Source organism: Tachysurus vachellii, chromosome 22 (genome assembly GCF_030014155.1).
Source record: "Tachysurus vachellii isolate PV-2020 chromosome 22, HZAU_Pvac_v1, whole genome shotgun sequence".
Lineage (NCBI taxonomy): Eukaryota > Metazoa > Chordata > Actinopteri > Siluriformes > Bagridae > Tachysurus > Tachysurus vachellii.
Genome location: NC_083481.1, coordinates 17,847,024 through 17,871,789, shown reverse-complemented (window position 1 = coordinate 17,871,789; position 24,766 = coordinate 17,847,024). Strand labels below are relative to the sequence as shown.

General features: G+C 36.6%; 3 protein-coding genes and 1 long non-coding RNA gene across 6 annotated transcripts in view; all 4 read right to left on the bottom strand.

Annotated features, from left to right (window-relative positions):
- On the bottom strand, window positions 1–4,339 carry LOC132837951 (uncharacterized). The gene is made up of 11 exons (XM_060857997.1): window positions 4,251–4,339; window positions 3,783–4,076; window positions 3,346–3,660; window positions 3,209–3,256; window positions 2,665–2,715; window positions 2,406–2,447; window positions 2,073–2,126; window positions 1,955–1,987; window positions 1,166–1,270; window positions 973–991; window positions 1–869 (listed from the first exon to the last, which is right to left on the bottom strand). Exons 1-11 carry the CDS (start codon window positions 4,306–4,308, stop codon window positions 830–832), a joined length of 1,059 nt encoding a protein of 352 aa, XP_060713980.1. The 5' UTR covers window positions 4,309–4,339; the 3' UTR covers window positions 1–829.
- A 1,365-nt stretch (window positions 4,340–5,704) lies between these two features.
- The window catches only part of LOC132837948 (mucin-5B-like), a 31,552-nt gene continuing 12,490 nt past the window's right edge, over window positions 5,705–24,766 (bottom strand). The window contains exons 8-18 of the mRNA XM_060857990.1: window positions 8,859–8,906; window positions 8,715–8,753; window positions 8,539–8,586; window positions 8,389–8,433; window positions 7,052–7,135; window positions 6,948–6,966; window positions 6,818–6,849; window positions 6,678–6,709; window positions 6,507–6,573; window positions 6,210–6,250; window positions 5,705–6,003 (exon numbers count right to left, since the gene is read on the bottom strand). Coding sequence (XP_060713973.1) covers window positions 5,911–6,003; window positions 6,210–6,250; window positions 6,507–6,573; window positions 6,678–6,709; window positions 6,818–6,849; window positions 6,948–6,966; window positions 7,052–7,135; window positions 8,389–8,433; window positions 8,539–8,586; window positions 8,715–8,753; window positions 8,859–8,906 — 548 coding nt within the window. The 3' untranslated portion in view covers window positions 5,705–5,910. The remainder of the gene's footprint in view (window positions 6,004–6,209; window positions 6,251–6,506; window positions 6,574–6,677; window positions 6,710–6,817; window positions 6,850–6,947; window positions 6,967–7,051; window positions 7,136–8,388; window positions 8,434–8,538; window positions 8,587–8,714; window positions 8,754–8,858; window positions 8,907–24,766) is intronic.
- LOC132837950 (uncharacterized) lies at window positions 11,426–16,646 on the bottom strand. Of its 2 annotated transcripts, XM_060857995.1 has the most exons (12): window positions 16,625–16,646; window positions 16,271–16,336; window positions 15,822–16,121; window positions 15,345–15,662; window positions 15,205–15,255; window positions 15,054–15,104; window positions 14,784–14,825; window positions 14,451–14,504; window positions 14,333–14,365; window positions 13,542–13,646; window positions 13,238–13,367; window positions 11,426–12,032 (listed from the first exon to the last, which is right to left on the bottom strand). In XM_060857995.1, the coding sequence occupies exons 2-11, from the start codon at window positions 16,326–16,328 to the stop codon at window positions 13,345–13,347; spliced, it is 1,035 nt and encodes a 344-aa protein (XP_060713978.1). In that variant the 5' UTR covers window positions 16,329–16,336; window positions 16,625–16,646; the 3' UTR covers window positions 11,426–12,032; window positions 13,238–13,344. The 2 variants fall into 2 exon arrangements, with proteins under 2 accessions (XP_060713978.1, XP_060713977.1); XM_060857994.1 differs by lacking the exon at window positions 16,625–16,646 and having other exon boundaries at window positions 16,271–16,576.
- LOC132838277 (uncharacterized) lies at window positions 23,216–24,117 on the bottom strand. Of its 2 annotated transcripts, XR_009647617.1 has the most exons (3): window positions 24,067–24,117; window positions 23,771–23,811; window positions 23,216–23,564 (listed from the first exon to the last, which is right to left on the bottom strand). It is a non-coding gene; the product is annotated as an uncharacterized LOC132838277 (long non-coding RNA). The 2 variants fall into 2 exon arrangements; XR_009647616.1 differs by lacking the exon at window positions 24,067–24,117 and having other exon boundaries at window positions 23,771–24,054.

Sequence of the window (24,766 nt, the reverse complement as noted above, 5' to 3'; positions counted from 1 at the left end):
TTGAGAGAGTTAGGCGTTTGTGTGAGCTCTTCAATTAATGAGATAATTAAGCTTCTTAAGTGTAGAAATCGACTAGATTTGACTTTGTAAACAGTTCTGAGACTATGAGACCTTCTGTTATATGTTTTATATACAAGTGGATTTAGAATGTGAGCATTTATCGTGTGGGCCGTTTGTATGCAGTGTTAACGTGGTTGTTAGCCAACTAACGTGTGTTGTATTATACAGGAAAGGAGAGGAGTGTTGATTGGTGGGCAACAGTGTTAATAAACCTGCCCTGGTGAACTGAACGAAAGCGACCTGAACCTTGAACACAACGCAGATAAGAGTTGCAGCGGTTAGCATGAGACCAGCTACACACACACACACACACACACACACACATGCACACACACACACACACACAGCTTTTACTCATTAATAAACCACTTCTTAACGCTTACAGTCAGCTCGGAACAACAACACTGAGTTATTAACTGTACTGACATTAAACTTCACTCTGATTATAAATAAATCAACATGTAAATAATTTATCATGTTTGTCTTTAGGTTTAAATAAAAACTTTTACTGTTTCAGTTTAGTTAGAAAACAGCATTCAGAGCCTCCAACAACTACACATCTCATACTGAACACACACAAACATACTGATTACACAACTGCTGTATTGTTAATGAGAAAACAAGCTAAGCTACTAGATGACATTATATAAGACTAGTAATAGTTTAATAATAAAAACAACAAGAACAATAATTACGTACAATACAGTTTAATTACACGCGTTAATGGGCGTTTAAAACAAGGATCTGGCAACTCGACAGGTGGCTTAATTTAAGAAGAAAAGAAAAGAAATGAAATCTCACCTTTAAATCTGTCGAGTCAAACAGAGATGAGAGAAACAGAACACAGAGGACATTTGGACAGTTAGTCATTTACTTGGATTTGTGACGAAATAAATGGCAGAAGTTTCTCACCTTCCTCTTCTGTCGGTCCCTGAAAGAAAAGTCATTTGGATCTGTTAGTCCTCATGAATAAACGCTCATGTCAACACTCTTTATGTTATGAACTGTTTTCAGTGGTCTGTTATAGTCTAACAGTAACACATTAATGTTTAATGTCAAATAAATCCACATGAATATTTACATGTAGAAATGAATAAACACTCACTGAGGAAGATGAAGATACTGAATCCAGTCAGTAAAGCTCCAGACACAAGCACACACACTGCTCCAATCGTCCAGAGGGATGAAACCTGCAGGTTCTCAGAAGATCCTACAGCACGAAGATCATTTAATCACACTGTAAATTCACTGTGGAGATTTTCATGTTTCTGATCGATGAAGGAACATTATTATTATTATTATTATTATTATTATTATTATTATTATTATTATTTATTATAATCATTATTATTTATTTTTTGTTTATTATTATTGTCGTATTTATTTATTTATTTATTTATTTATGAATATTAGAATTATTAGCATTTATTATTATTATGATGATGATTATGATGATTATTATTATAATAATTATTATATTTTTTGTTTATTGTTATCTAATTGAATTTTAATTATTAATTATTTATTTATTTTTGAATATTATTAGTATTATTATCATTTATTATTAATTATTATTATGATTATAATGATTATTATTATAATCATTATTTGTACTATTATTGTTATTCATTATTATTTATTACTTAGTAGTAGTATTATTGTTATTGTTATTATTTTTAGTATTTGTATTATTATTATCATTATAATTATTATCGTTATTATTATTATTATTCTTTTATATTTATTTATTTTTTTTTTTTTTTAATGCAGTTTTTTTATCCACTGAAGTGAAGCTGCTGATTATTTTAAACACAGTCCAGGTTGTTAGTTGTGGTATTAATGATGTATAAGAATATCAGTCGTTCTAAAAAGATTTATTGTGTAGAAAATGTACCAGTCATCGCTCTGATCAGATGAGTATAAAGAACTGGAGAAGACAAAGAAAATGACAGAATATTAATAATGGTCTGGTTAAAATGACTAAACTCTGGTAGATAAATAAATAAACTGACTTGCAGTAGATGTCTCTGTAGGTGTGGATGGTGTCGTCGGTACAGGATGTAAATCTGAACAAAACACAACACACATATTAACGCAAACGCTACACACTCTGTAATATTCTAGTGTAAAGGGCATTAAAACAGTCACTAACTAACATTAACCTGCTCTGGATATTTCAGTTGTGGAAAACTGTATCAGTGTATAAAAGAAACCTGATGTATAATAAATGTGAATCAGTTTAAACACAATTCAGAGTTACAAAAACAGATGATCAAAGAAAAACTGATCACAAATGTATAATTTAATGCAGGAAATAAAGATGATGAAGATTTGTTGTTACTTACGAGTGGTTATGTGCTTTGTGGTAATCAGATCAGTTGTAGAAACTGTAGATGTATAAAACATCATAACGGAGATTTATTACTTCAAATGAGTAAAGAGTGATAAAGGAAAAACTGAGCTGTAAATATGGATGATGGCGTCGTTTCTGCTCTCACACAAAGTGTACAAACTGAATGTTTTACCAGTTTAAATGACTCAATTTTATCAAGTCAAATGAACACAGTGCTCAGATGTAGTGTTAATGACAATTGTATTATTTACCTGTAGTGAAGGTTTCAGTTGTAGACGTCTGTGTCGGTGCAGGAAATAAACCTGATGAATAATAAATGTGAATAAGTTTAAAATAAGTTTAAAGTTACAAAAACAGATTATCAAAGTAAAATTCATTAATTCATCTTCTACCTCTTATCCGAACTACCTCTGGTCACGGGGAGCCTGTGCCTATCTCAGGCGTCATGGGGCATCAAGGCAGGATACACAATGGACGGAGTGCCAACCCATCGCAGGGCACACACACACACACACACTCACATTCACTCACGCAATCACACACTACGGACAATTTTCCAGAGATGCCAATCAACCTACCATGCATGTCTTTGGACCGGGGAGGAAACCGGAGTACCCGGAGGAAACCCCCGAGGCACGGGGAGAACATGCAAACTCCACACACACAAGGCGGAGGCGGGAATCGAACCCCCAACCCTGGAGGCGAACGTGCTAACCACTAAGCAACCGTGCACCCCAAAGTAAAATTGATGTCACAAATTTATACTTTATTGTGCATTAAACATGAATCTCTAACCTGTAGATGTTTCAGTTGTAGACGTCTGTGTCTGTGTAGGGAAAAAACCTGAAGAAATAAAACACACAAATAGATGAAATCTGGTTCAAATGTCTAAAACAAAGCAGATAAAAGCTCAGTGATTAAATGTAACTTACGTATCAGATTGTATTTATCACTCATTAGAGAGCGAGCAGTCGAGTCAGAGATCAGTGAATAATCACAGCTCACTTCACTGCTCTTTACTGACTGCAGAACATTAAAAACATAATTTCTCTTAACTGTAAAAATACAAGAAAACCTCCTAGATGTTATCTTTTTAGTTGGTTGGTTTAGATAAGGTTGAGGATTTTCTCCAGTGTAGAGATTACACCTAACATCAGCAGCTACTGACTCTGACTCTGGTATGTCACATGAAAATATGATGTCATCAGTCTGATCATAATAACCGATGCTTAGTCTCGGTTTCTGATCTGAAAAAAAAAAAAACAGATGAATAAATTACAAGAAAAGGGTTTTAGAGTTCATCATTCAGACAGATAGAAATACACAAACTGCACAAATTATATAAAGGTCCATGTGATATAAAGCTTACACATCACTGTGACTGGAGCTGGGAGAGAGTGAGGAGAAGGAACACGAACTGATTTATCCAAAGCGTAGAAACAAATAATACGAAGTGTTCCAGGAGATCTGTGTCCTGTCCATCTGATCAGTTCAGAACCAGTGACTGAGAGCTGACACGATGGAGAGAGTTTTAGATATGTGTTTTGTTTCTCTGGGTAGAAAAAACACTGAGACACTTTAAGATGGTCTGGAACATGACAGTGAAGCTGCACTGATCCTCTCAGTGTGATAACTTCAGGAGACACAGAGAGCTGGGGAACATCTTACACACACACACACACACACACACACACACACACACACACACACACACACACACTGAACATCAAAGTGAACATAACATTTTTCTGTTCTAATCTGCAGAAGAATCTCTAGAAATTATATTTAAACATCTAATAGAAGTCACTGAACTCCCAGCAACACAATAACGACTCACATTGAGAGTTAATGTCCAGAATCAGATGGAAGAAGATCAGGAGGACGAGCAGCTCCATTTCAGCCTCTGGATGAAGTGAAAATGTCGAGACTCTCGTCTTAAAATAAGAATCAGGCATCAGAACATATTAGCCACAGGAAAACCACACAGTCTAGTGTTTCACACGACATTCAGCTCTCCACTGTGCTCATGGTCACACACTCACCTCTGAACAGAATTCATCTCTGCATTTAACCCATCCAAAGTGCACTCACACAGCAGTGAACACACACACACCGTGAACACACACCCGGAGCAGTGGGCAGCCATTAATGCTGCGGCGCCCGGGGAGCAGTTGGGGGGTTCGGTGCCTTGCTCAAGGGCACCTCGGTCGTAGCCCCGAGACTCGAACCCACAACCTTAGGGTTAGGAGTCAAACACTCTAACCTTTAGGCCACAACTTTAACATGTTTGTTTAAACCTCAGACAGTTTGGTATCTCCAGTCTCCTCTTATGGAGAGGACGAACATCAGTCTGGAACACAAACACTTCCAATACACATCCATCAACCTGTTTACATGCTGTTTTGCACATTTGTTTACTTTTTACTTTTTTGCTCTTAGCACACACTGTCTAATCATTCCAGTCATTTTGCACATAGTGCAAAATATTTCAGTTGTTTGCTGTTTTTGCACAAATCCTATACATTATCTCAGGGACCTGCTGCTAAAAAACTGTGTTAATTCTAGTATTACTGCACGCAATATAGTCTGAACTTACAGTATTTACATACAGTATTTACATACAATATTTACATACAGTATTTACACTGGTCGGTCACCGCTGTTTCTGTTTATTTTCTTTTGTGTATTGTCTTTTTTGTCTTTTTTGTATTGTCTTGTAACTTTTTGTCTGCACTGTCTTTTCTCCTGCACTGTCTTGTCTGTCTTGTTTGTGTTGTCCTGCACTGTGTACACCAGGTTGCACAGTTGCACTTTATGTATCTAAGACTACTTACTAAGTCCTTATAGCTCTGTCTTTGTTTTATGTAGCACCACAATCCCAGAGAAACGTTGTCTCATGTCACTGTGTACTGTAACAGCTATATATGGTTGAAATGACAATAAAAGCTTCTTGACTTGACTTGAATTGAACTGTTATGTATTTTAACCACTAGGGGGAGCCATCACTCTGCATTCACTGTTTCTGTGGTCAAGACAATTCTGTTAAGTGTAAATGCGTGTTGTTTTGTCTGTCTGATTTTCCCACGTTATTCTATTTTTAGATATATAAGTTTTATAAGGTTCATGAAGGAAAAATATGTCGTAACGACACACAAGTGATCGTTTCTTTCTTACTTCCTTTTATTTATAGTTTCTAACTTGTGTTTTGTTGACCAAAAAAAAAAGTAGAGAAATAACCACAGACAGTTTAGAATTTTTATTTCCACAGTTCAATAGAAAACATTTTATGGATACAAATAATCGGTCCACTTTCTGGAACAACTTCACGTTCATCTGGAGAAACTTAGACATCATCCTACAAGCCTGTAGTTAAGTGACTGCATTATTCAGTCTGCACTCAATTACAAAGCCAACAGAAGTCAAAGGAGAAAAAAGAACAAAGGAGACCAGAATAATCCTGTGTGTAACGATGTACATTCTGTAGGGTTTAATATGCATCAGTGTTTATTCACCAAACTGTACACTGCGTCTGTGTCTCTGGTGTTCAGCTGAATGTTGGGGATGGAGCTGTAGGTGTGAGACTCATCAGTCTGTCAAAACAAAACATGAGCTTTTATTTTTATCAGTTACTCTCCATGTGTCGTGATGCTTTAGTTTGTAGCTCTAAACCGCTTGTGCATTCAAAACCACAATGTGAAAAAAAAATTAAAGTCAAGAATAACAAACACTGCAGAGTCAAAACCACGACCCCAAAGCAGCATAACGGCTCACGAGCTGAGAGAAAAGAGCCACTCACCACTGTTTCCTGAGAAACCACTATTATATCTCCACTGAGGTCTGAAAATTCACACAGTGTCTAAAGTTAAAGATGTCTCACACACGACATTAAATACATTTTATTGCTCAAAGCGAATTTAAACACAATTTAACAACAGCTAGAAAAATACTGGATGGTGTTTGTTACTGAACACCTGAGTACTGAATCGTCCTGCTGCCTGTTTTACCTGCATTTCTCCACCTGAGAGCTGAAGCGACCCTGCATTAAGCTCCATTACGTTCTGTGATGTGTGTGAGATTGAAGTGTATAATTTACCTAAAGGCAGCGACGGTGAGAACACTGAGATGATCTCAGAATAAATTCCAGCAGCTTCTGAATCCGACTAAACACCAGAAAAATAAAATCTCTTTCAGTTGTTAACAGTAGGTTCAGTGTAACTGAGTGTGAGCTACAGATTATTATTATAGAGACAGAAATGCTACTTACTTTATTCATATTGAGCTTAGACATCAAGACTCCTGAAAGAAAACACACACTATAGGGTCAGTGGACGTGTGCTTATAGTTAACTTGTCGTTTAAGGCTTCTAGACTTGTTTGCAGCTTGGTAAGAGAGTGATAAACGTACCCTGATCACCGTGGGTCGGGTTCAAGTCTCGTCTGTGGAACAATAATACACACGGATACACACGGCTCTTAGACGCTTTGTTTTTAAAGACAAAACCAGGATGTAATAAAAATAATCATACAATACAAACCTCTCAGACTTCTTCTTCCCTAAAAAGTAAAAACACTTGGTCATGCCATAATGAAGTACACAGTGAGCTGAAGTTTTTGCTTTCAGATTAAACGAAAGACTTACTGACACACATGAAGACACAGACGCTCATCAGTCCAGCCAGTAAAACACAGACCCCGGTGACTGACAGTGCTGTGAGCAGAGATACTGAATAACACACAAACGGTCAGATTTTACATCATGTATCTAAAAGCAGCTCCTATAATATACGTGCGGTTACTTTAACTGTGCTCTCAGGAACAGAGGCTGGATTAACTGCAGCAGGGTCACTGTATTGTCTCCGACCGTAAAGATACAGACATCACAGCCTCCTTCTTAAGTGATGTGGAAGATGTCAATCACATGAGTCTCTGATTAAAGTAAAAGTGCATGAGATCATCTATGATGCTGCTTTACTGAGCTTTTACTGCCTCTAGAACATGTTCTTATACAGAGATCAGGAGAGAATGAAGTCTTGAGCAGTGAGAAAACAAGAAATATAATAATACATGTCCTCTTAAGACTTTATAAGATTTAAGTTCATGTGTGTTCATACGTATAACCTACGTATCATTAGTAAATTACTTAAACCAATACAAATGACCAAACATAAAGGAACAGCACTTAAGTCTAACAAACTGCACCTTAAACCTGAATAACTGACCTGCAGTTGTAGACGTCTGTGTCTGTGTATAACAGTGTTACTCATTGTGCGGCTCCGAGCCTCCTGCGGCTCGCCAAGCTTTAATATGCGGCTCTCATGGCAGTAAATAATACGATGATATGATCATGTGGTTAAAATGTATTTTTCATTTAAATAACATTAAAAACAATCAGCATAGAAAAGCATAGAAAAACGAATGTGCTCTATTACAAATAATAATATATATTTATATATATTATTTGACTCGTCACTGACTCACTGCGTTCTGCGCAATAGCCAGTTTTTGGCGGCCTGCCAGAAGCTAGTTTGTGTTTCATGCTAGTTAACAACTTGTGTTTACTGAACACACACGGACTAAAAAATGGATCGATTTCTTATCAAACAATCCTGCGCACAAAATGAACAGCAACAAAGCAATGTGACAGTGACAAAAGAGGTAACTGATGGGGAGCATGCGTCATCCGCAACTTGACTAATTATTGTACTGCAATATTGTACATTGTATTTAAGCAGATAAGATATTTAAGACTGAATAACTTGGCATACTTTGGGGTGAAAGTGACTCTCCTATTGACTTTGTCCTATCAGTGTGGCTCACATGAAAAAAATAGTGAAGACCACTGATGTAGGGGAAAAACATGATGAACAATAATGTGAATAAATATAATATCAATTCAGACTTACAAAAACAGATGATCAAAGTCATCACAAATGTATAATTTCAATTATTATATCATGTTAAACTTAAATCATTAACCTGCAGTAGATGTTTCAGTTGTAGACGTCTGTGTAGAAAATAAACCTGATGAATAATAATGTGAATAAGTTTAAAGTTACAAATGTAGATGATAAAGTAAAACTGATTTAAAGTAAAACTGACTTATAATTTATAATATGTGCATTAAACCTGTAGATGTTTCAGTTGTAGGCGTCTGTGTCAGTGTAGGAAATAAACCTGATGAACAACAATGTGAATGAGTTTAAAATCAATTCAGACTTACAAAAACAGATGATCAAAGTAAAACTGACATCACAAATGTATAATTTAAATTATAATATCATGTTAAACTTGAATCACTAAACCTGTAGATGTGGGCATCTGGGTCGGTGTAGAAAATAAACCTGATGAACAATAATGGGAATAAGTTTAAAGTTACAAATGTAGATGATAAAGTAAAACTGATTTAAAGTAAAACTGATTTATAATTTATAATATGTGCATTAAACCTGTAGATGTTTCAGTTGTAGACGTCTGTGTCTGTGTAGGAAATAAACCTGATGAACAACAGATGAACAAATGAAAGTTTCCTAAAACAGATGATCAAAGTAAAAGTGACAGCACAAAGTTCATGTGTGTTAAACTTGACTCATTAACCTGCAGTAGATGTTTCAGTTGTAGACGTCTGTGTCAGTGTAGGGAAAAAAGCTGAAGAAATAAAACACACAAATAGATGAAATCTGGTTCAAATGTCTAAAACAAAGCAGATAAAAGCTCAGTGATTAAATGTAACTTACGTATCAGATTGTATTTATCACTCATTAGAGAGCGAGCAGTCGAGTCAGAGATCAGTGAATAATCACAGCTCACTTCACTGCTCTTTACTGACTGCAGAACATTAAACACATCATTTCTCTGTGCTGTAAAAATACAAGAAAACCTCCTAGATGGTTTCTTTTTAGATCTTAGGATCTTTAGATAAGGCTGAGGATTTTCTCCAGTGTAGAGATTACACCTAACATCAGCAGCTACTGACTCTGGTATTTCACATGAAAGTCTGATGTCATCAGTCTGATCATGATAAACAACGCTTAGTCTCGGTTTCTGATCTGAAATTAAAAAATAGATGAATAAATGAGAAGAAAAGGGTTTTAGAGTTCATCATTCACACAGATAGAAATACACAAACTGCACAAATTATATAAAGGTCCATGTGATATAAAGCTTAAACATCACTGTGACTGGAGCTGAGAGAGAGTGAGGAGAAGGAACATGAACTGATTTATCCAAAGCGTAGTAACAAATAATATTAAGTGTTCCAGGAGATCTGTGTCCTGTCCATCTGATCAGTTCAGAACCAGTGACTGAGAGCTGACACGATGGAGAGAGTTTTATATTTGTGTTTTGTGTCTCTGGGTAGAAAAAACACTGATACACTTTAAGATGGTCTGGAACATGACAGTGAAGCTGCACTGATCCTCTCAGTGTGATAACTTCAGGAGACACAGAGAGCTGGGGCTGAGGACGATCTACACACACACATACAGGTACACACACACACACACACACAAACACACACACACAGACATGCACACACACACACACACACAGACACAAACACACACACACAACACACACACATATAGAGACACACACACAGACAGACACACACATACACAAACACACACAGACACACACACACACACTGAACATCAAGTGAACATAACATTTTTCTGTTCTAATCTTTGTGTATAAATGCAGACGAATCTCTAGAAATTATATTTAAACATCTAATAGAAGTCACTGAACTCACAGCAACACAATAACGACTCACATTGAGAGTTAATGTCCAGAATCAGATGGAAGAAGATCAGGAGGACGAGCAGCTCCATTTCAGCCTCTGGATGAAGTGAAAATGTCGAGACTCTCGTCTTAAAATAAGGACGCAGAACATATTAGCCACAGGAAAACCACACAGTCTAGTGTTTCACACGACATCCAGCTCTCCACTGTGCTCATGGTCACACACTCACTTCTGAACAGTTTACACATCACTAAACAAAGCAGCTTTAACATGTTTACTTTATTCTCTACACAACATGTTCATTTCTCTAAACTCAGACACTTTGTTTGACTCGTGTTGTGTATCGTGATTGTGTCTGAGTGACTTTCAGTACTTCACCTCATCACTGCACCGCCTCCAGTCTCCCTTCATGAAGATGGTTTATATCATAACTTATTATATCCACTAGGGGGAGCCAAAACTCTGCCTTCATTCATTTATTCTTCTTCACTAAGCACTTTATCCTGCTTGTAGGAGCCTTATATGAACATACCATGTTAAACCAGTAGGGGGCAATCTCTTTTAATGAATAAATGAGTGCACCTGGGATAGAGGGAGTTTATTGTGTTTGAGCATATACTTTCATCACTATGGTGACTGTATGATATGCTTGTTCCAATAAAAGACCCGCAACAGCATATAAAGAACATTTGCCTTTATTGACACGTGTCAATTAATAGCTCACACCCCAGACACGATTCACCTCTGACTTTAGTGGAAAGTCAGCACACTGCTCATCATCACCAAGGCTTCTGACTCTAACGACATCTCATCTTAGTCTTAGGAAAAAATTGTAATAGTTGTGGTGTGATTCTGATCATGTGACTGTAAATAAATCACAGCATCACATAAACCCAGATCAGGGGCATTGCTAGGGTTCAAAGGGATGATGGACTCAACCCCCTGAGTGACTCACGAAATAACGACAACTCTAAATAACAAAAGTATTAATATATTTATGACGTAAACCTACATTTAATAAATTCAAGTTATTTAATATAATCAGAACAAAACTAACATACTGGAATTTAAAGTGTTACATGTTGCTGAACAATGAATAAATGAATGAATTAATTAATTAATGACGAGTATCTAATGGCAGGAACCTACAACAGTGCCACCTGTTGACCGAAACATGTTACTGTTCTGTTCTGTTTAACAGCTCGACACGTGACTTTTAAAACTGCGTATAGCTGAAAAAACGTGTCAAATGAACGCTGACGGACAGACGGGTTTCTTGTACTGGTAAATCTGGTACTTTATTTGTGGTGTAAAACGTTTCCAGTCTTAAAAAGCCCAGAGACTTGTGACAGTACATGAGGGGTTTAAATCCCCTGAAGCCCCACAATCACAACACCACTGGACCCAGAGATCCTGTAGGTGACTCGGGTCACTGCCAGTGTCTCTGACTGATAGTTCATAGATTTATTGCTCATCATTTTACAGACACTAAAAACACACGAAAAGGTTCAAATCTAAAAGTTTATTCCTACTTTTTAGTTGTGGATATGAACGACGGTGCTGTAGTCAGTGTAATCATTTCATTCTGTATGGAGCAGTGAGGTCTACAAACCTGTCCAAATATATCTCACAAATATTTAACATCATCACGATCACAATAAAATTATCTGAAACTTTGTCTATCGATACAGTGAACAAGTGGAAGCTAATTGAGATTAATTCATTAAGCAGAGACTTGAAATGAAATGAAGCACAGACGAGAAGCAGCGCGTCCTGATCGGTGTCCATCATTCAGAGGAAGCTGAAAGGAGCTGAGTTTCTTCTGAGAGCTGCTGAGAGGAGAGTGTGTAGATCACCTGTGTGTAAACCTCACCAGGGTCTGTAGGAGAACACACACACATATACACACACACATGACATGCACATACACACCACACAAACACCACACAGACATACACACACCACACACACACAAACATACACACACACAGACACACGCACACACACAAATTCACACGCACAAACAAATACACATACACATGTAACGAGTTATGACTGCAATATAAATGTAATACATTATTTTCTTTTTCACAAAAATTCATATTTTATTACTGTATTATTTCCGTTTTCTTTCTTTGGGTATTAAGTATTCATTTTATTTTGAGACTCTTGGTGTTACGCAGACAGCATTTTCAATTGCGCATGCGCACCTCGTCAGTTTGCATTGAGAGAGTTAGGCGTTTGTGTGAGCTCTTCAATTAATGAGATAATTAAGCTTCTTAAGTGTAGAAATCGACTAGATTTGACTTTGTAAACAGTTCTGAGACTATGAGACGTTCTGTTATATGTTTTATATACAAGTGGATTTAGAATGTGAGCATTTATCGTGTGGGCCGTTTGTATGCAGTGTTAACGTGGTTGTTAGCCAACTAACGTGTGTTGTATTATACAGGAAAGGAGAGGAGTGTTGATTGGTGGGCAACAGTGTTAATAAACCTGCCCTGGTGAACTGAACGAAAGCGACCCGAACCTTGAACACAACGCAGATAAGAGTTGCAGCGGTTAGCATGAGACCAGCTACACACACACACACACACACACACACACACACACACACACACACACACAGCTTTTACTCATTAATAAACCACTTCTTAACGCTTACAGTCAGCTCGGAACAACAACACTGAGTTATTAACTGTACTGACATTAAACTTCACTCTGATTATAAATAAATCAACATGTAAATAATTTATCATGTTTGTCTTTAGGTTTAAATAAAAACTTTTACTGTTTCAGTTTAGTTAGAAAACAGCATTCAGAGCCTCCAACAACTACACATCTCATACTGAACACACACAAACATACTGATTACACAACTGCTGTATTGTTAATGAGAAAACAAGCTAAGCTACTAGATGACATTATATAAGACTAGTAATAGTTTAATAATAAAAAACAACAAGAACAATAATTACGTACAATACAGTTTAATTACACGCGTTAATGGGCGTTTAAAACGAGGATCTGGCAACTCGACAGGTGGCTTAATTTAAGAAGAAAAGAAAAGAAATGAAATCTCACCTTTAAATCTGTCGAGTCAAACAGAGATGAGAGAAACAGAACACAGAGGACATTTGGACAGTTAGTCATTTACTTGGATTTGTGACGAAATAAATGGCAGAAGTTTCTCACCTTCCTCTTCTGTCGGTCCCTGAAAGAAAAGTCATTTGGATCTGTTAGTCCTCATGAATAAACGCTCATGTCAACACTCTTTATGTTATGAACTGTTTTCAGTGGTCTGTTATAGTCTAACAGTAACACATTAATGTTTAATGTCAAATAAATCCACATGAATATTTACATGTAGAAATGAATAAACACTCACTGAGGATGATGAAGATACTGAATCCAGTCAGTAAAGCTCCAGACACAAGCACACACACTGCTCCAATCGTCCAGAGGGATGAAACCTGCAGGTTCTCAGAAGATCCTACAGCACGAAGATCATTTAATCACACTGTAAATTCACTGTGGAGATTTTCATGTTTCTGATCGATGAAGGAACATTATTATTATTATTATTATTATTATTATTATTTATTATTATAATCATTATTATTTATTTTTTGTTTATTATTATTGTCGTATTTATTTATTTATTTATTTATTTATTTATTTATTTATGAATATTAGAATTATTAGCATTTATTATTATTATGATGATGATTATGATGATTATTATTATAATAATTATTATATTTTTTTGTTTATTGTTATCTAATTGAATTTTAATTATTAATTATTTATTTATTTTTGAATATTATTAGTATTATTATCATTTATTATTAATTATTATTATGATTATAATGATTATTATTATAATCATTATTTGTACTATTATTGTTATTCATTATTATTTATTACTTAGTAGTAGTATTATTGTTATTGTTATTATTTTTAGTATTTGTATTATTATTATCATTATAATTATTATCGTTATTATTATTATTATTCTTTTATATTTATTTATTTATTTATTTTTTTTAAGGCAGTTTTTTTATCCACTGAAGTGAAGCTGCTGATTATTTTAAACACAGTCCAGGTTGTTAGTTGTGGTATTAATGATGTATAAGAATATCAGTCGTTCTAAAAAGATTTATTGTGTAGAAAATGTACCAGTCATCGCTCTGATCAGATGAGTATAAAGAACTGGAGAAGACAAAGAAAATGACAGAATATTAATAATGGTCTGGTTAAAATGACTAAACTCTGGTAGATAAATAAATAAACTGACTTGCAGTAGATGTCTCTGTAGGTGTGGATGGTGTCGTCGGTACAGGATGTAAATCTGAACAAAACACAACACACATATTAACGCAAACGCTACACACTCTGTAATATTCTAGTGTAAAGGGCATTAAAACAGTCACTAACTAACATTAACCTGCTCTGGATATTTCAGTTGTGGAAAACTGTATCAGTGTATAAAAGAAACCTGATGTATAATAAATGTGAATCAGTTTAAACACAATTCAGAGTTACAAAAACAGATGATCAAAGAAAAACTGATCACAAATGTATAATTTAATGCAGGAAATAAAGATGATGAAGATTTGTTGTTACTTACGAGTGGTTATGTGCTTTGTGGTAATCAGATCAGTTGTAGAAACTGTAGATGTATAAAACATCATAACGGAGATTTATTACTTCAAATGAGTAAAGAGTGATAAAGGAAAAACTGAGCTGTAAATATGGATGATGGCGTCGTTTCCGCTCTCACACAAAGTGTACAAACTGAATGTTTTACCAGTTTAAATGACTCAATTTTACCAAGTCAAATGAACACAGTGCTCAGATGTAGTGTTAATGACAATTATTTGTATTATGTATTATTTACCTGTAGTGAAGGTTTCAGTTGTAGACGTCTGTGTCGGTGCAGGAAATAAACCTGATGAACAACAGATGAACAAATGAAAGTTTCCTAAAACAGATGATCAAAGTAAAAGTGACAGCACAAAGTTCATGTGTGTTAAACTTGACTCATTAACCTGCAGTAGATGTTTCAGTTGTAGACGTCTGTGTCGGTGTAGGGAAAAAAGCTGAAGAAATAAAACACACAAATAGATGAAATCTGGTTCAAATGTCTAAAACAAAGCAGATAAAAGCTCAGTGATTAAATGTAACTTACATATCAGATTGTATTTATCACTCATTAGAGAGCGAGCAGTCGAGTCAGAGATCAGTGAATAATCACAGCTCACTTCACTGCTCTTTACTGACTGCAGAACATTAAACACATCATTTCTCTGTGCTGTAAAAATACAAGATAACTTCCTAGATGTTTTCTTTTTAGATCTTAGGATCTTTAGATAAGGCTGAGGATTTTCTCCAGTGTAGAGATTACACCTAACATCAGCAGTTACTGACTCTGACTCTGGTATTTCACATGAAAGTCTGATGTCATCAGTCTGATCATCATAAACAACGCTTAGTCTCGGTTTCTGATCTGCAGAGGAATAAATAAAGAATATAAATAAATAACACTATAATGGATGAACAGAAATATAACAACTTTTACAGACTCTCATGTTGTGGTAATAAATTCAAGTGTAAAAACATGATTGAAGCAGAGAGAGAAGGAGATCAAATATAATGTAGAACTTACACATCACTGTGACTGGAGCTGAGAGAGAGTGAGGAGAAGGAACACGAACTGATTTATCCAAAGCGTAGTAACAAATAATACGAAGTGCTTCAGGAGATCTGTGTCCTGTCCATCTGATCAGTTCAGAACCAGTGACTGAGAGCTGACACGATGGAGAGAGTTTTAGATATGTGTTTTGTTTCTCTGGGTAGAAAAAACACTGAGACACTTTAAGATGGTATGGAACATGACAGTGAAGCTGCACTGATCCTCTCAGTGTGATAACATCAGGAGACACAGAGAGCTGGGGCTGAGGACGATCTACACACACACATACACACACACACACAGACACAAAGTTAACATAACATCTTTCTGTTTTAATCTTTGTGTATAAATGCAGAAGAATCTCTAGATTTTAAACATCTAATAGAAGTCACTGAACTCACAGCAACACAATAACGACTCACATTGAGAGTTAATGTCCAGAATCAGATGGAAGAAGATCAGGAGGACGAGCAGCTCCATTTCAGCCTCTGGATGAAGTGAAAATGTCGAGACTCTCATTTAAATGTAAGAATCAGGAAGCAGAACATATTAGCCACAGGAAAACCACACAGTCTAGTGTTTCACACGACATCCAGCTCTCCACTGTGCTCATGGTCACACACTCACTTCTGAACAGTTTACACATCACTAAACAAAGCAGCTTTAACATGTTTACTTTATTCTCTACACAACATGTTCATTTCTCTAAACTCAGACACTTTGTTTGACTCGTGTTGTGTATCGTGATTGTGTCTGAGTGACTTTCAGTACTTCACCTCATCACTGCACCGCCTCCAGTCTCCCTTCATGAAGATGGTTTATATCATAACTTATTATATCCACTAGGGGGAGCCAAAACTCTGCCTTCATTCATTTATTCTTCTTCACTAAGCACTTTATCCTGCTTGTAGGAGCCTTATATGAACATACCATGTTAAACCAGTAGGGGGCAATCTCTTTTAATGAATAAATGAGTGCACCTGGGATAGAGGGAGTTTATTGTGTTTGAGCATATACTTTCATCGCTTTGGAATTTTGTTTAGTTGTTTAGCTACACATGTGATATATTCAGGATTGGCGTGGACTATGAACTGTGGATGAATGAACAATGGAACTATGGTGACTGTATGATATGCTTGTTCCAATAAAAGACCCGCAACAGCATATAAAGAACATTTGCCTTTATTGACACGTGTCAATTAATAGCTCACACCCCAGACACGATTCACCTCTGACTTTAGTGGAAAGTCAGCACACTGCTCATCATCACCAAGGCTTCTGACTCTAACGACATCTCATCTTAGTCTTAGGAAAAAATTGTAATAGTTGTGGTGTGATTCTGATCATGTGACTGTAAATAAATCACAGCATCACATAAACCCAGATCAGGGGCATTGCTAGGGTTCAAAGGGATGATGGACTCAACCCCCTGAGTGACTCACGAAATAACGACAACTCTAAATAACAAAAGTATTAATATATTTATGACGTAAACCTACATTTAATAAATTCAAGTTATTTAATATAATCAGAACAAAACTAACATACTGGAATTTAAAGTGTTACATGTGGCTGAACAATGAATGAATGAATGAATGAATGAATGACGAGTATCTAATGGCCGGAACCTACAACAGTGCCACCTGTTGACCGAAACATGTTACTGTTCTGTTCTATTTAACAGCTCGACACGTGACTTTTAAAACTGCGTATAGCTGAAAAAACGTGTCAAATGAACGCTGACGGACAGACTGGTTTCTTGTACTGGTAAATCTGGTACTTTATTTGTGGTGTAAAACGTTTCCAATCTTAAAAAGCCCAGAGACTTGTGACAGTACATGAGGGGTTTAAATCCCCTGAAGCCCCACAATCACAACACCACTGGACCCAGAGATACTGTAGGTGACTCGGGTCACTGCCAGTGTCTCTGACTGATAGTTCATAGATTTATTGCTCATCATTTTACAGACACCGCAAAACACACGAAAAGGTTCAAATCTAAAAGTTTATTCCTACTTTTTAGTTGTGGATATGAACGACGGTGCTGTAGTCAGTGTAATCATTTCATTCTGTATGGAGCAGTGAGGTCTACAAACCTGTCCAAATATATCTCACAAATATTTAACATCATCACGATCACAATAAAATCATCTGAAACTTTGTCTATCGATACAGTGAACAAGTGGAAGCTAATTGAGATGAATTCATTAAGCAGAGACTTGAAATGAAATGAAGCACAGACGAGAAGCAGCGCGTCCTGATCGGTGTCCATCATTCAGAGGAAGCTGAAAGGAGCTGAGTTTCTTCTGAGAGCTGCTGAGAGGAGAGTGTGTAGATCACCTGTGTGTAAACCTCACCAGGGTCTGTAGGAGAACACACACACACACACACACACACACACACACACACACACAGACAAACGCACACACACACACAAACATACACACACACACATCATACATACACACACACACACAAATTCACACGCACATACACACACAATTACACGCACACACACAAATACACATACACATGTAACGAGTTATGACTGCAATATAAATGTAATACATTATTTTCTTTTTCACAAAAATCCTTATTTTATTACTGTATTATTTCCGTTTTCTTTCTTTGGGTATTAAGTATTCATTTTATTTTGAGACTCTTGGTGTTACGCGGACAGCATTTTCAATTGCGCATGCGCACCTCGTCAGTTTGCATTGAGAGAGGTGGGCGTTTGTATGAGCTCTTCAATTAATGAGATAATTAAGCTTCTTAAGTGTAGAAATCGACTTGATTTGACTTTGTAATCAGTTCTGAGACTATGAGACGTTCTGTTATATGTTTTATATACAAGTGGATTTAGAATGTGAGCATTTATCGTGTGGGCCGTTTGTATGCAGTGTTAACGTGGTTGTTAGCCAACTAACGTGTGTTGTATTATACAGGAAAGGAGAGGAGTGTTGATTGGTGGGCAACAGTGTTAATAAACCTGCCCTGGTGAACTGAACGAAAGCGACCTGAACCTTGAACACAACGCAGATAAGAGTTGCAGCGGTTAGCATGAGACCGGCTACACACACACACACACACACACACACACAGCTTTTACTCATTAATAAACCACTTCTTAACGCTTACAGTCAGCTCGGAACAACAACACTGAGTTATTAACTGTACTGACATTAAACTTCACTCTGATTATAAATAAATCAACATGTAAATAATTTATCATGTTTGTCTTTAGGTTTAAATAAAAACTTTTACTGTTTCAGTTTAGTTAGAAAACAGCATTCAGAGCCTCCAACAACTACACATCTCATACTGAACACACACAAACATACTGATTACACAACTGCTGTATTGTTAATGAGAAAACAAGCTAAGCTACTAGATGACATTATATAAGACTAGTAATAGTTTAATAATAAAAAACAACAAGAACAATAATTACGTACAATACAGTTTAATTACACGCGTTAATGCGAGGATCTGGCAACTCGACAGGTGGCTTAATTTAAGAAGAAAAGAAAAGAAATGAAATCTCACCTTTAAATCTGTCGAGTCAAACAGAGATGAGAGAAACAGAACACAGAGGACATTTGGACAGTTAGTCATTTACATGGATGTGTTTTAAAACATTTTCCATTCATTTTGTGACGAAATAAATGGCAGAAGTTTCTCACCTTCCTCTTCTGTCGGTCCCTGAAAGAAAAGTCATTTGGATCTGTTAGTCCTCATGAATAAACGCTCATGTCAACACTCTTTATGTTATGAACTGTTTTCAGTGGTCTGTTATAGTCTAACAGTAACACATTAATGTTTAATGTCAAATAAATCCACATGAATATTTACATGTAGAAATGAATAAACACTCACTGAGGAAGATGAAGATACTGAATCCAGTCAGTAAAGCTCCAGACACAAGCACACACACTGCTCCAATCGTCCAGAGGGATGAAACCTGCAGGTTCTCAGAAGATCCTACAGCATGAAGATCATTTAATCACACTGTAAATTCACTGTGGAGATTTTCATGGTCCACTGAACACTAAAAGAGATGCTCATGTTTCTGATCGATGAAGGAACTTTATTATTATTATTATAATTATTATTTATTTTTATGTTTATTATTATTGTACACAGTGCTCAGATGTAGTGTTAATGACAACTGTATTATTTACCTGTAGTGAAGGTTTCAGTTTTGGGCGTCTGTGTCGGTGCAGGAAATAAACCTGATGAACAACAGATGAACAAATGAAAGTTTCCTAAAACAGATGATCAAAGTAAAAGTGACAGCACAAAGTTCATGTGTGTTAAACTTGACTCATTAACCTGCAGTAGATGTTTCAGTTGTAGACGTCTGTGTCGGTGTAGGGAAAAAAGCTGAAGAAATAAAACACACAAATAGATGAAATCTGGTTCAAATGTCTAAAACAAAGCAGATAAAAGCTCAGTGATTAAATGTAACTTACGTATCAGATTGTATTTATCACTCATTAGAGAGCGAGCAGTCGAGTCAGAGATCAGTGAATAATCACAGCTCACTTCACTGCTCTTTACTGACTGCAGAACATTAAACACATCATTTCTCTGTGCTGTAAAAATACAAGATAAATTCCTAGATCTTTTCTTTTTAGATCTTAGGATCTTTAGATAAGGCTGAGGATTTTCTCCAGTGTAGAGATTACACCTAACATCAGCAGTTACTGACTCTGACTCTGGTATTTCACAAGAAAATCTGATGTCATCAGTCTGATCATCATAACCGACGCTTAGTCTCGGTTTCTGATCTGCAGAGGAATCAATAAAGAATATAAATAAATAACACTATAACGGATGAACAGAAAAGTAACAACTTTTACAGACTCTCATGTTGTGGTAATAAATTCAAGTGTAAAAACATGATTGAAGCAGAGAGAGAAGGAGATCAAATATAATGTAGAACTTAAACATCACTGTGACTGGAGCTGAGAGAGAGTGAGGAGAAGGAACACGAACTGATTTATCCACAGTGTAGTAACAAATAATACGAAGTGCTTCAGGAGATCTGTGTCCTGTCCATCTGATCAGTTCAGAACCAGTGACTGAGAGCTGACACGATGGAGAGAGTTTTATATTTGTGTTTTGTGTCTCTGGGTAGAAAAAACACTGATACACTTTAAGATGGTCTGGAACATGACAGTGAAGCTGCACTGATCCTCTCAGTGTGATAACATCAGGAGACACAGAGAGCTGGGGCTGAGGACGATCTACACACACACACACACACAGACACACACACACACACTGAACATGTTGTAAGATCCTGGCAGGTACAGGATTGAGTTACAGGAATTTTCCTAGGCTCCAATTCTGGTTCTCAGCCAACAAACCCAAATACATACAAAGATACGTCTCAACCAATTGGTAACTAATCCTTCAGAAGACAGACAGGAATAGATTGTACAAAGAGAAGGAAAAACAGGAAAAGAAAGGAGAGACGTAAGGCAAATAGACAAAGGAAAATCGATGTAAAAATACAAAAGGTTGAATAGTTGAAAGACTTAAATATAAGTGACTAAAAGAAGACAACGAGGGATCAGACGCTGTACCTAGACAGCTGGAAGAAGATTCCAAAAGAAAGGAAGATTATAATGCATTAAGTTATATTTTCAGTTCAGGAGAACTGAATTGCTTTCCTTTTTCTTATGTTCATGTGTTCTCCTATAACAGAATTGATAAGATTAATGTTGCTTATTTTGACTGTAAACTTCAATGATTATTTTTCTTGCAGTGAAATCTTAAAAGCCTACTGTGCATTCGCGAGTGAAATCTGCAAGTGAAGTGTTTTAACGCTCGCTGTCGAAAATTCTATGGTTTCAGTCATATATAATCACACCTTGGCAGCTGCAGGAAGTTAAACTGCAACCATATAACTATAGACTTGTTAAGCTTAAAGATGAGGAACAAACATGAACAGCACTCTGAAGGTCGCAGACCAGAAATGTTTGGAGGATGAAATTTGATGTTGGCTGTCGAAAAGCCCAAGGGGTTCCAGACTCGACAGCGAAATCCAACATGCAATATCAATGTTACAAAATGTATAAAAGCTTGTCTTGAACTACATTGTGTGTGCATTCTAGTGTAAACAGGCTCAGTGCATGTTATACTCTGTGTGCATCAGAGAACAAACACAAGCTTACACTTACAGAGTGTTTCTTGGTTTGTTAGAATCTTTGCATTTTAATTACTTTTACTTATTCTAATACTTGATTATTTGAAGGAGATTTTATTTGTAATTTTCTTTTATTTTACTTTACATATATTACACACATTTATCTGTATTACATTGTTTTTAATAAAAACAAGGCCTCCCATTGTGAGGACCCTCAAAAGACAAAAAGGTTTAAGTCTGACTCCTTCATTTAAAGATTCAAACAATAGATTAGGTAGAAGAACTCGAAGAGGATCCTTTGTTAGAAGACCGAAGGACTTCGAAGGACACCTGCGTTCAAGGTAAGACCAACTCTGATAGTTGATCTTGTGTTTTCAAAACTAACCCGTGCAAACTAGGACACATCCTTTAGTGGGACTGTGGAAGGATTTCTTACGCAATCTGAAAACAAGTGTCACTAAGGGACACGTACGTCAGTAACATAACATTTTTCTGTTCTAATCTTTGTGTATAAATGCAGAAGAATCTCTAAAAAAAAAAGTAAACATTTAATAGAACAAATCACTGAACTCACAGCAACACAATAACGACTCACATTGAGAGTTAATGTCCAGAATCAGATGGAAGAAGATCAGGAGGACGAGCAGCTCCATTTCGGCCTCTGGATGAAGTGAAAATGTCTAGACTCTCATCTTAAAATAAGAATCAGGAAGCAGAACATATTAGCCACAGGAAAACCACACAGTCTAGTGTTTCATACGACATTCAGCTCTCCACTGTGCTCATGGTCACACACTCACTTCTGAACAGTTTACACATCACTAAACAAAGCAGCTTTAACATGTTTACTTTATTCTCTACACAACATGTTCATTTCTCTAAACTCAGACACTTTGGTATCTCCAGTCTCCTCTCATGGTGAGGATGAACATCAGTCTGGAACTGTTATGTATTTTAACCACTAGGGGGAGCCACCACACCGCATGCATTGTTTCTGTGGTCAAGACAATTCAGTTAAGTGTAAATGCGTGTTGTTTTGTCTGTCTGATTTTCCCACGTTATTCTATTTTTAGATATATAAGTTTTATAAGGTTCATGAAGGAAAAATATGTCATAACGACACACAAGTGATCGTTTCTTTCTTACTTCCTTTTTTTCATAGTTTCTAACTTGTGTTTTGTTGACCAAAAAAAAAAGTAGAGAAATAACCACAGACAGTTTAGAATTTTTATTTCCACAGTTCAATAGAAAACATTTTATGGATACAAATAATCGGTCCACTTTCTGGAACAACTTCACGTTCATCTGGAGAAACTTAGACATCATCCTACAAGCCTGCAGTTCAGTGACTGCATTATTCAGTCTGCACTCAATTACAAAGCCAACAGAAGTCAAAGGAGAAAAAAGAACAAAGGAGACCAGAATAATCCTGTGTGTAACGATGTACATTCTGTAGGGTTTAATATGCATCAGTGTTTATTCACCAAACTGTACACTGCGTCTGTGTCTCTGGTGTTCAGCTGAATGTTGGGGATGGAGCTGTAGGTGTGAGACTCATCAGTCTGTCAAAACAAAACATGAGCTTTTATTTTTATCAGTTACTCTCCATGTGTCGTGATGCTTTAGTTTGTAGCTCTAAACCGCTTGTGCATTCAAAACCACAATGTGAAAAAAAAATTAAAGTCAAAAATAACAAACACTGCAGAGTCAAAACCACGACCCCAAAGCAGCATAACGGCTCACGAGCTGAGAGAAAAGAGCCACTCACCACTGTTTCCTGAGAAACCACTATTATATCTCCACTGAGGTCTGAAAATTCACACAGTGTCTAAAGTTAAAGATGTCTCACACACGACATTAAATACATTTTATTGCTCAAAGCGAATTTAAACACAATTTAACAACAGCTAGAAAAATACTGGATGGTGTTTGTTACTGAACACCTGAGTACTGAATCGTCCTGCTGCCTGTTTTCCTGCATTTCTCCACCTGAGAGCTGAAGCGACCCTGCATTAAGCTCCATTACGTTCTGTGATGTGTGTGAGAGTGTAGTGTATAATTTACCTAAAGGCAGCGACGGTGAGAACACTGAGATGATCTCAGAATAAATTCCAGCAGCTTCTCAATCCGTGGGGCACGGTGGCTTAGTGGTTAGCACGTTCGCCTCACACCTCCAGGGTTGGGGGTTCGATTCCCGCCTCCGCCTTGTGTGTGTGGAGTTTGCATTTGCATCATCAAATTATACACTACAATCTCACACACATCACAGAACGTAAAACCCCCGTGCCTCGGGTGTTTCCTCTGGGTACTCCGGTTTCCTCCCCCGGTCCAAAGACATGCATGGTAGGTTGATTGGCATCTCTGGAAAATTGTCTGTAGTGTGTGATTGTGTGAGTGAATGACAGTGTGTGTGTGTGCCCTGCGATGGGTTGGCACTCCGTCCAGGGTGTATCCTGCCTTGATGCCCAATGACGCCTGAGATAGGCACAGGTTCCCCGTGACCCGAGGTAGTTCAGATAAGCTGTAGAAAATGAATGAATGAATGAAGTTCATGTGTGTTCATACGTATAACTTATGTATTATTATTGAATTATTTACATACGTCAGTAACATAACATTTTTCTGTTCTAATCTTTGTGTATAAATGCAGAAGAATCTCTAAATAATTTTTTTAAACATCTATTTTATGATATAAACCATCTTCATGAAGGGAGACTGGAGGCGGTGCAGTGATGAGGTGAAGTACTGAAAGTCACTCAGACTT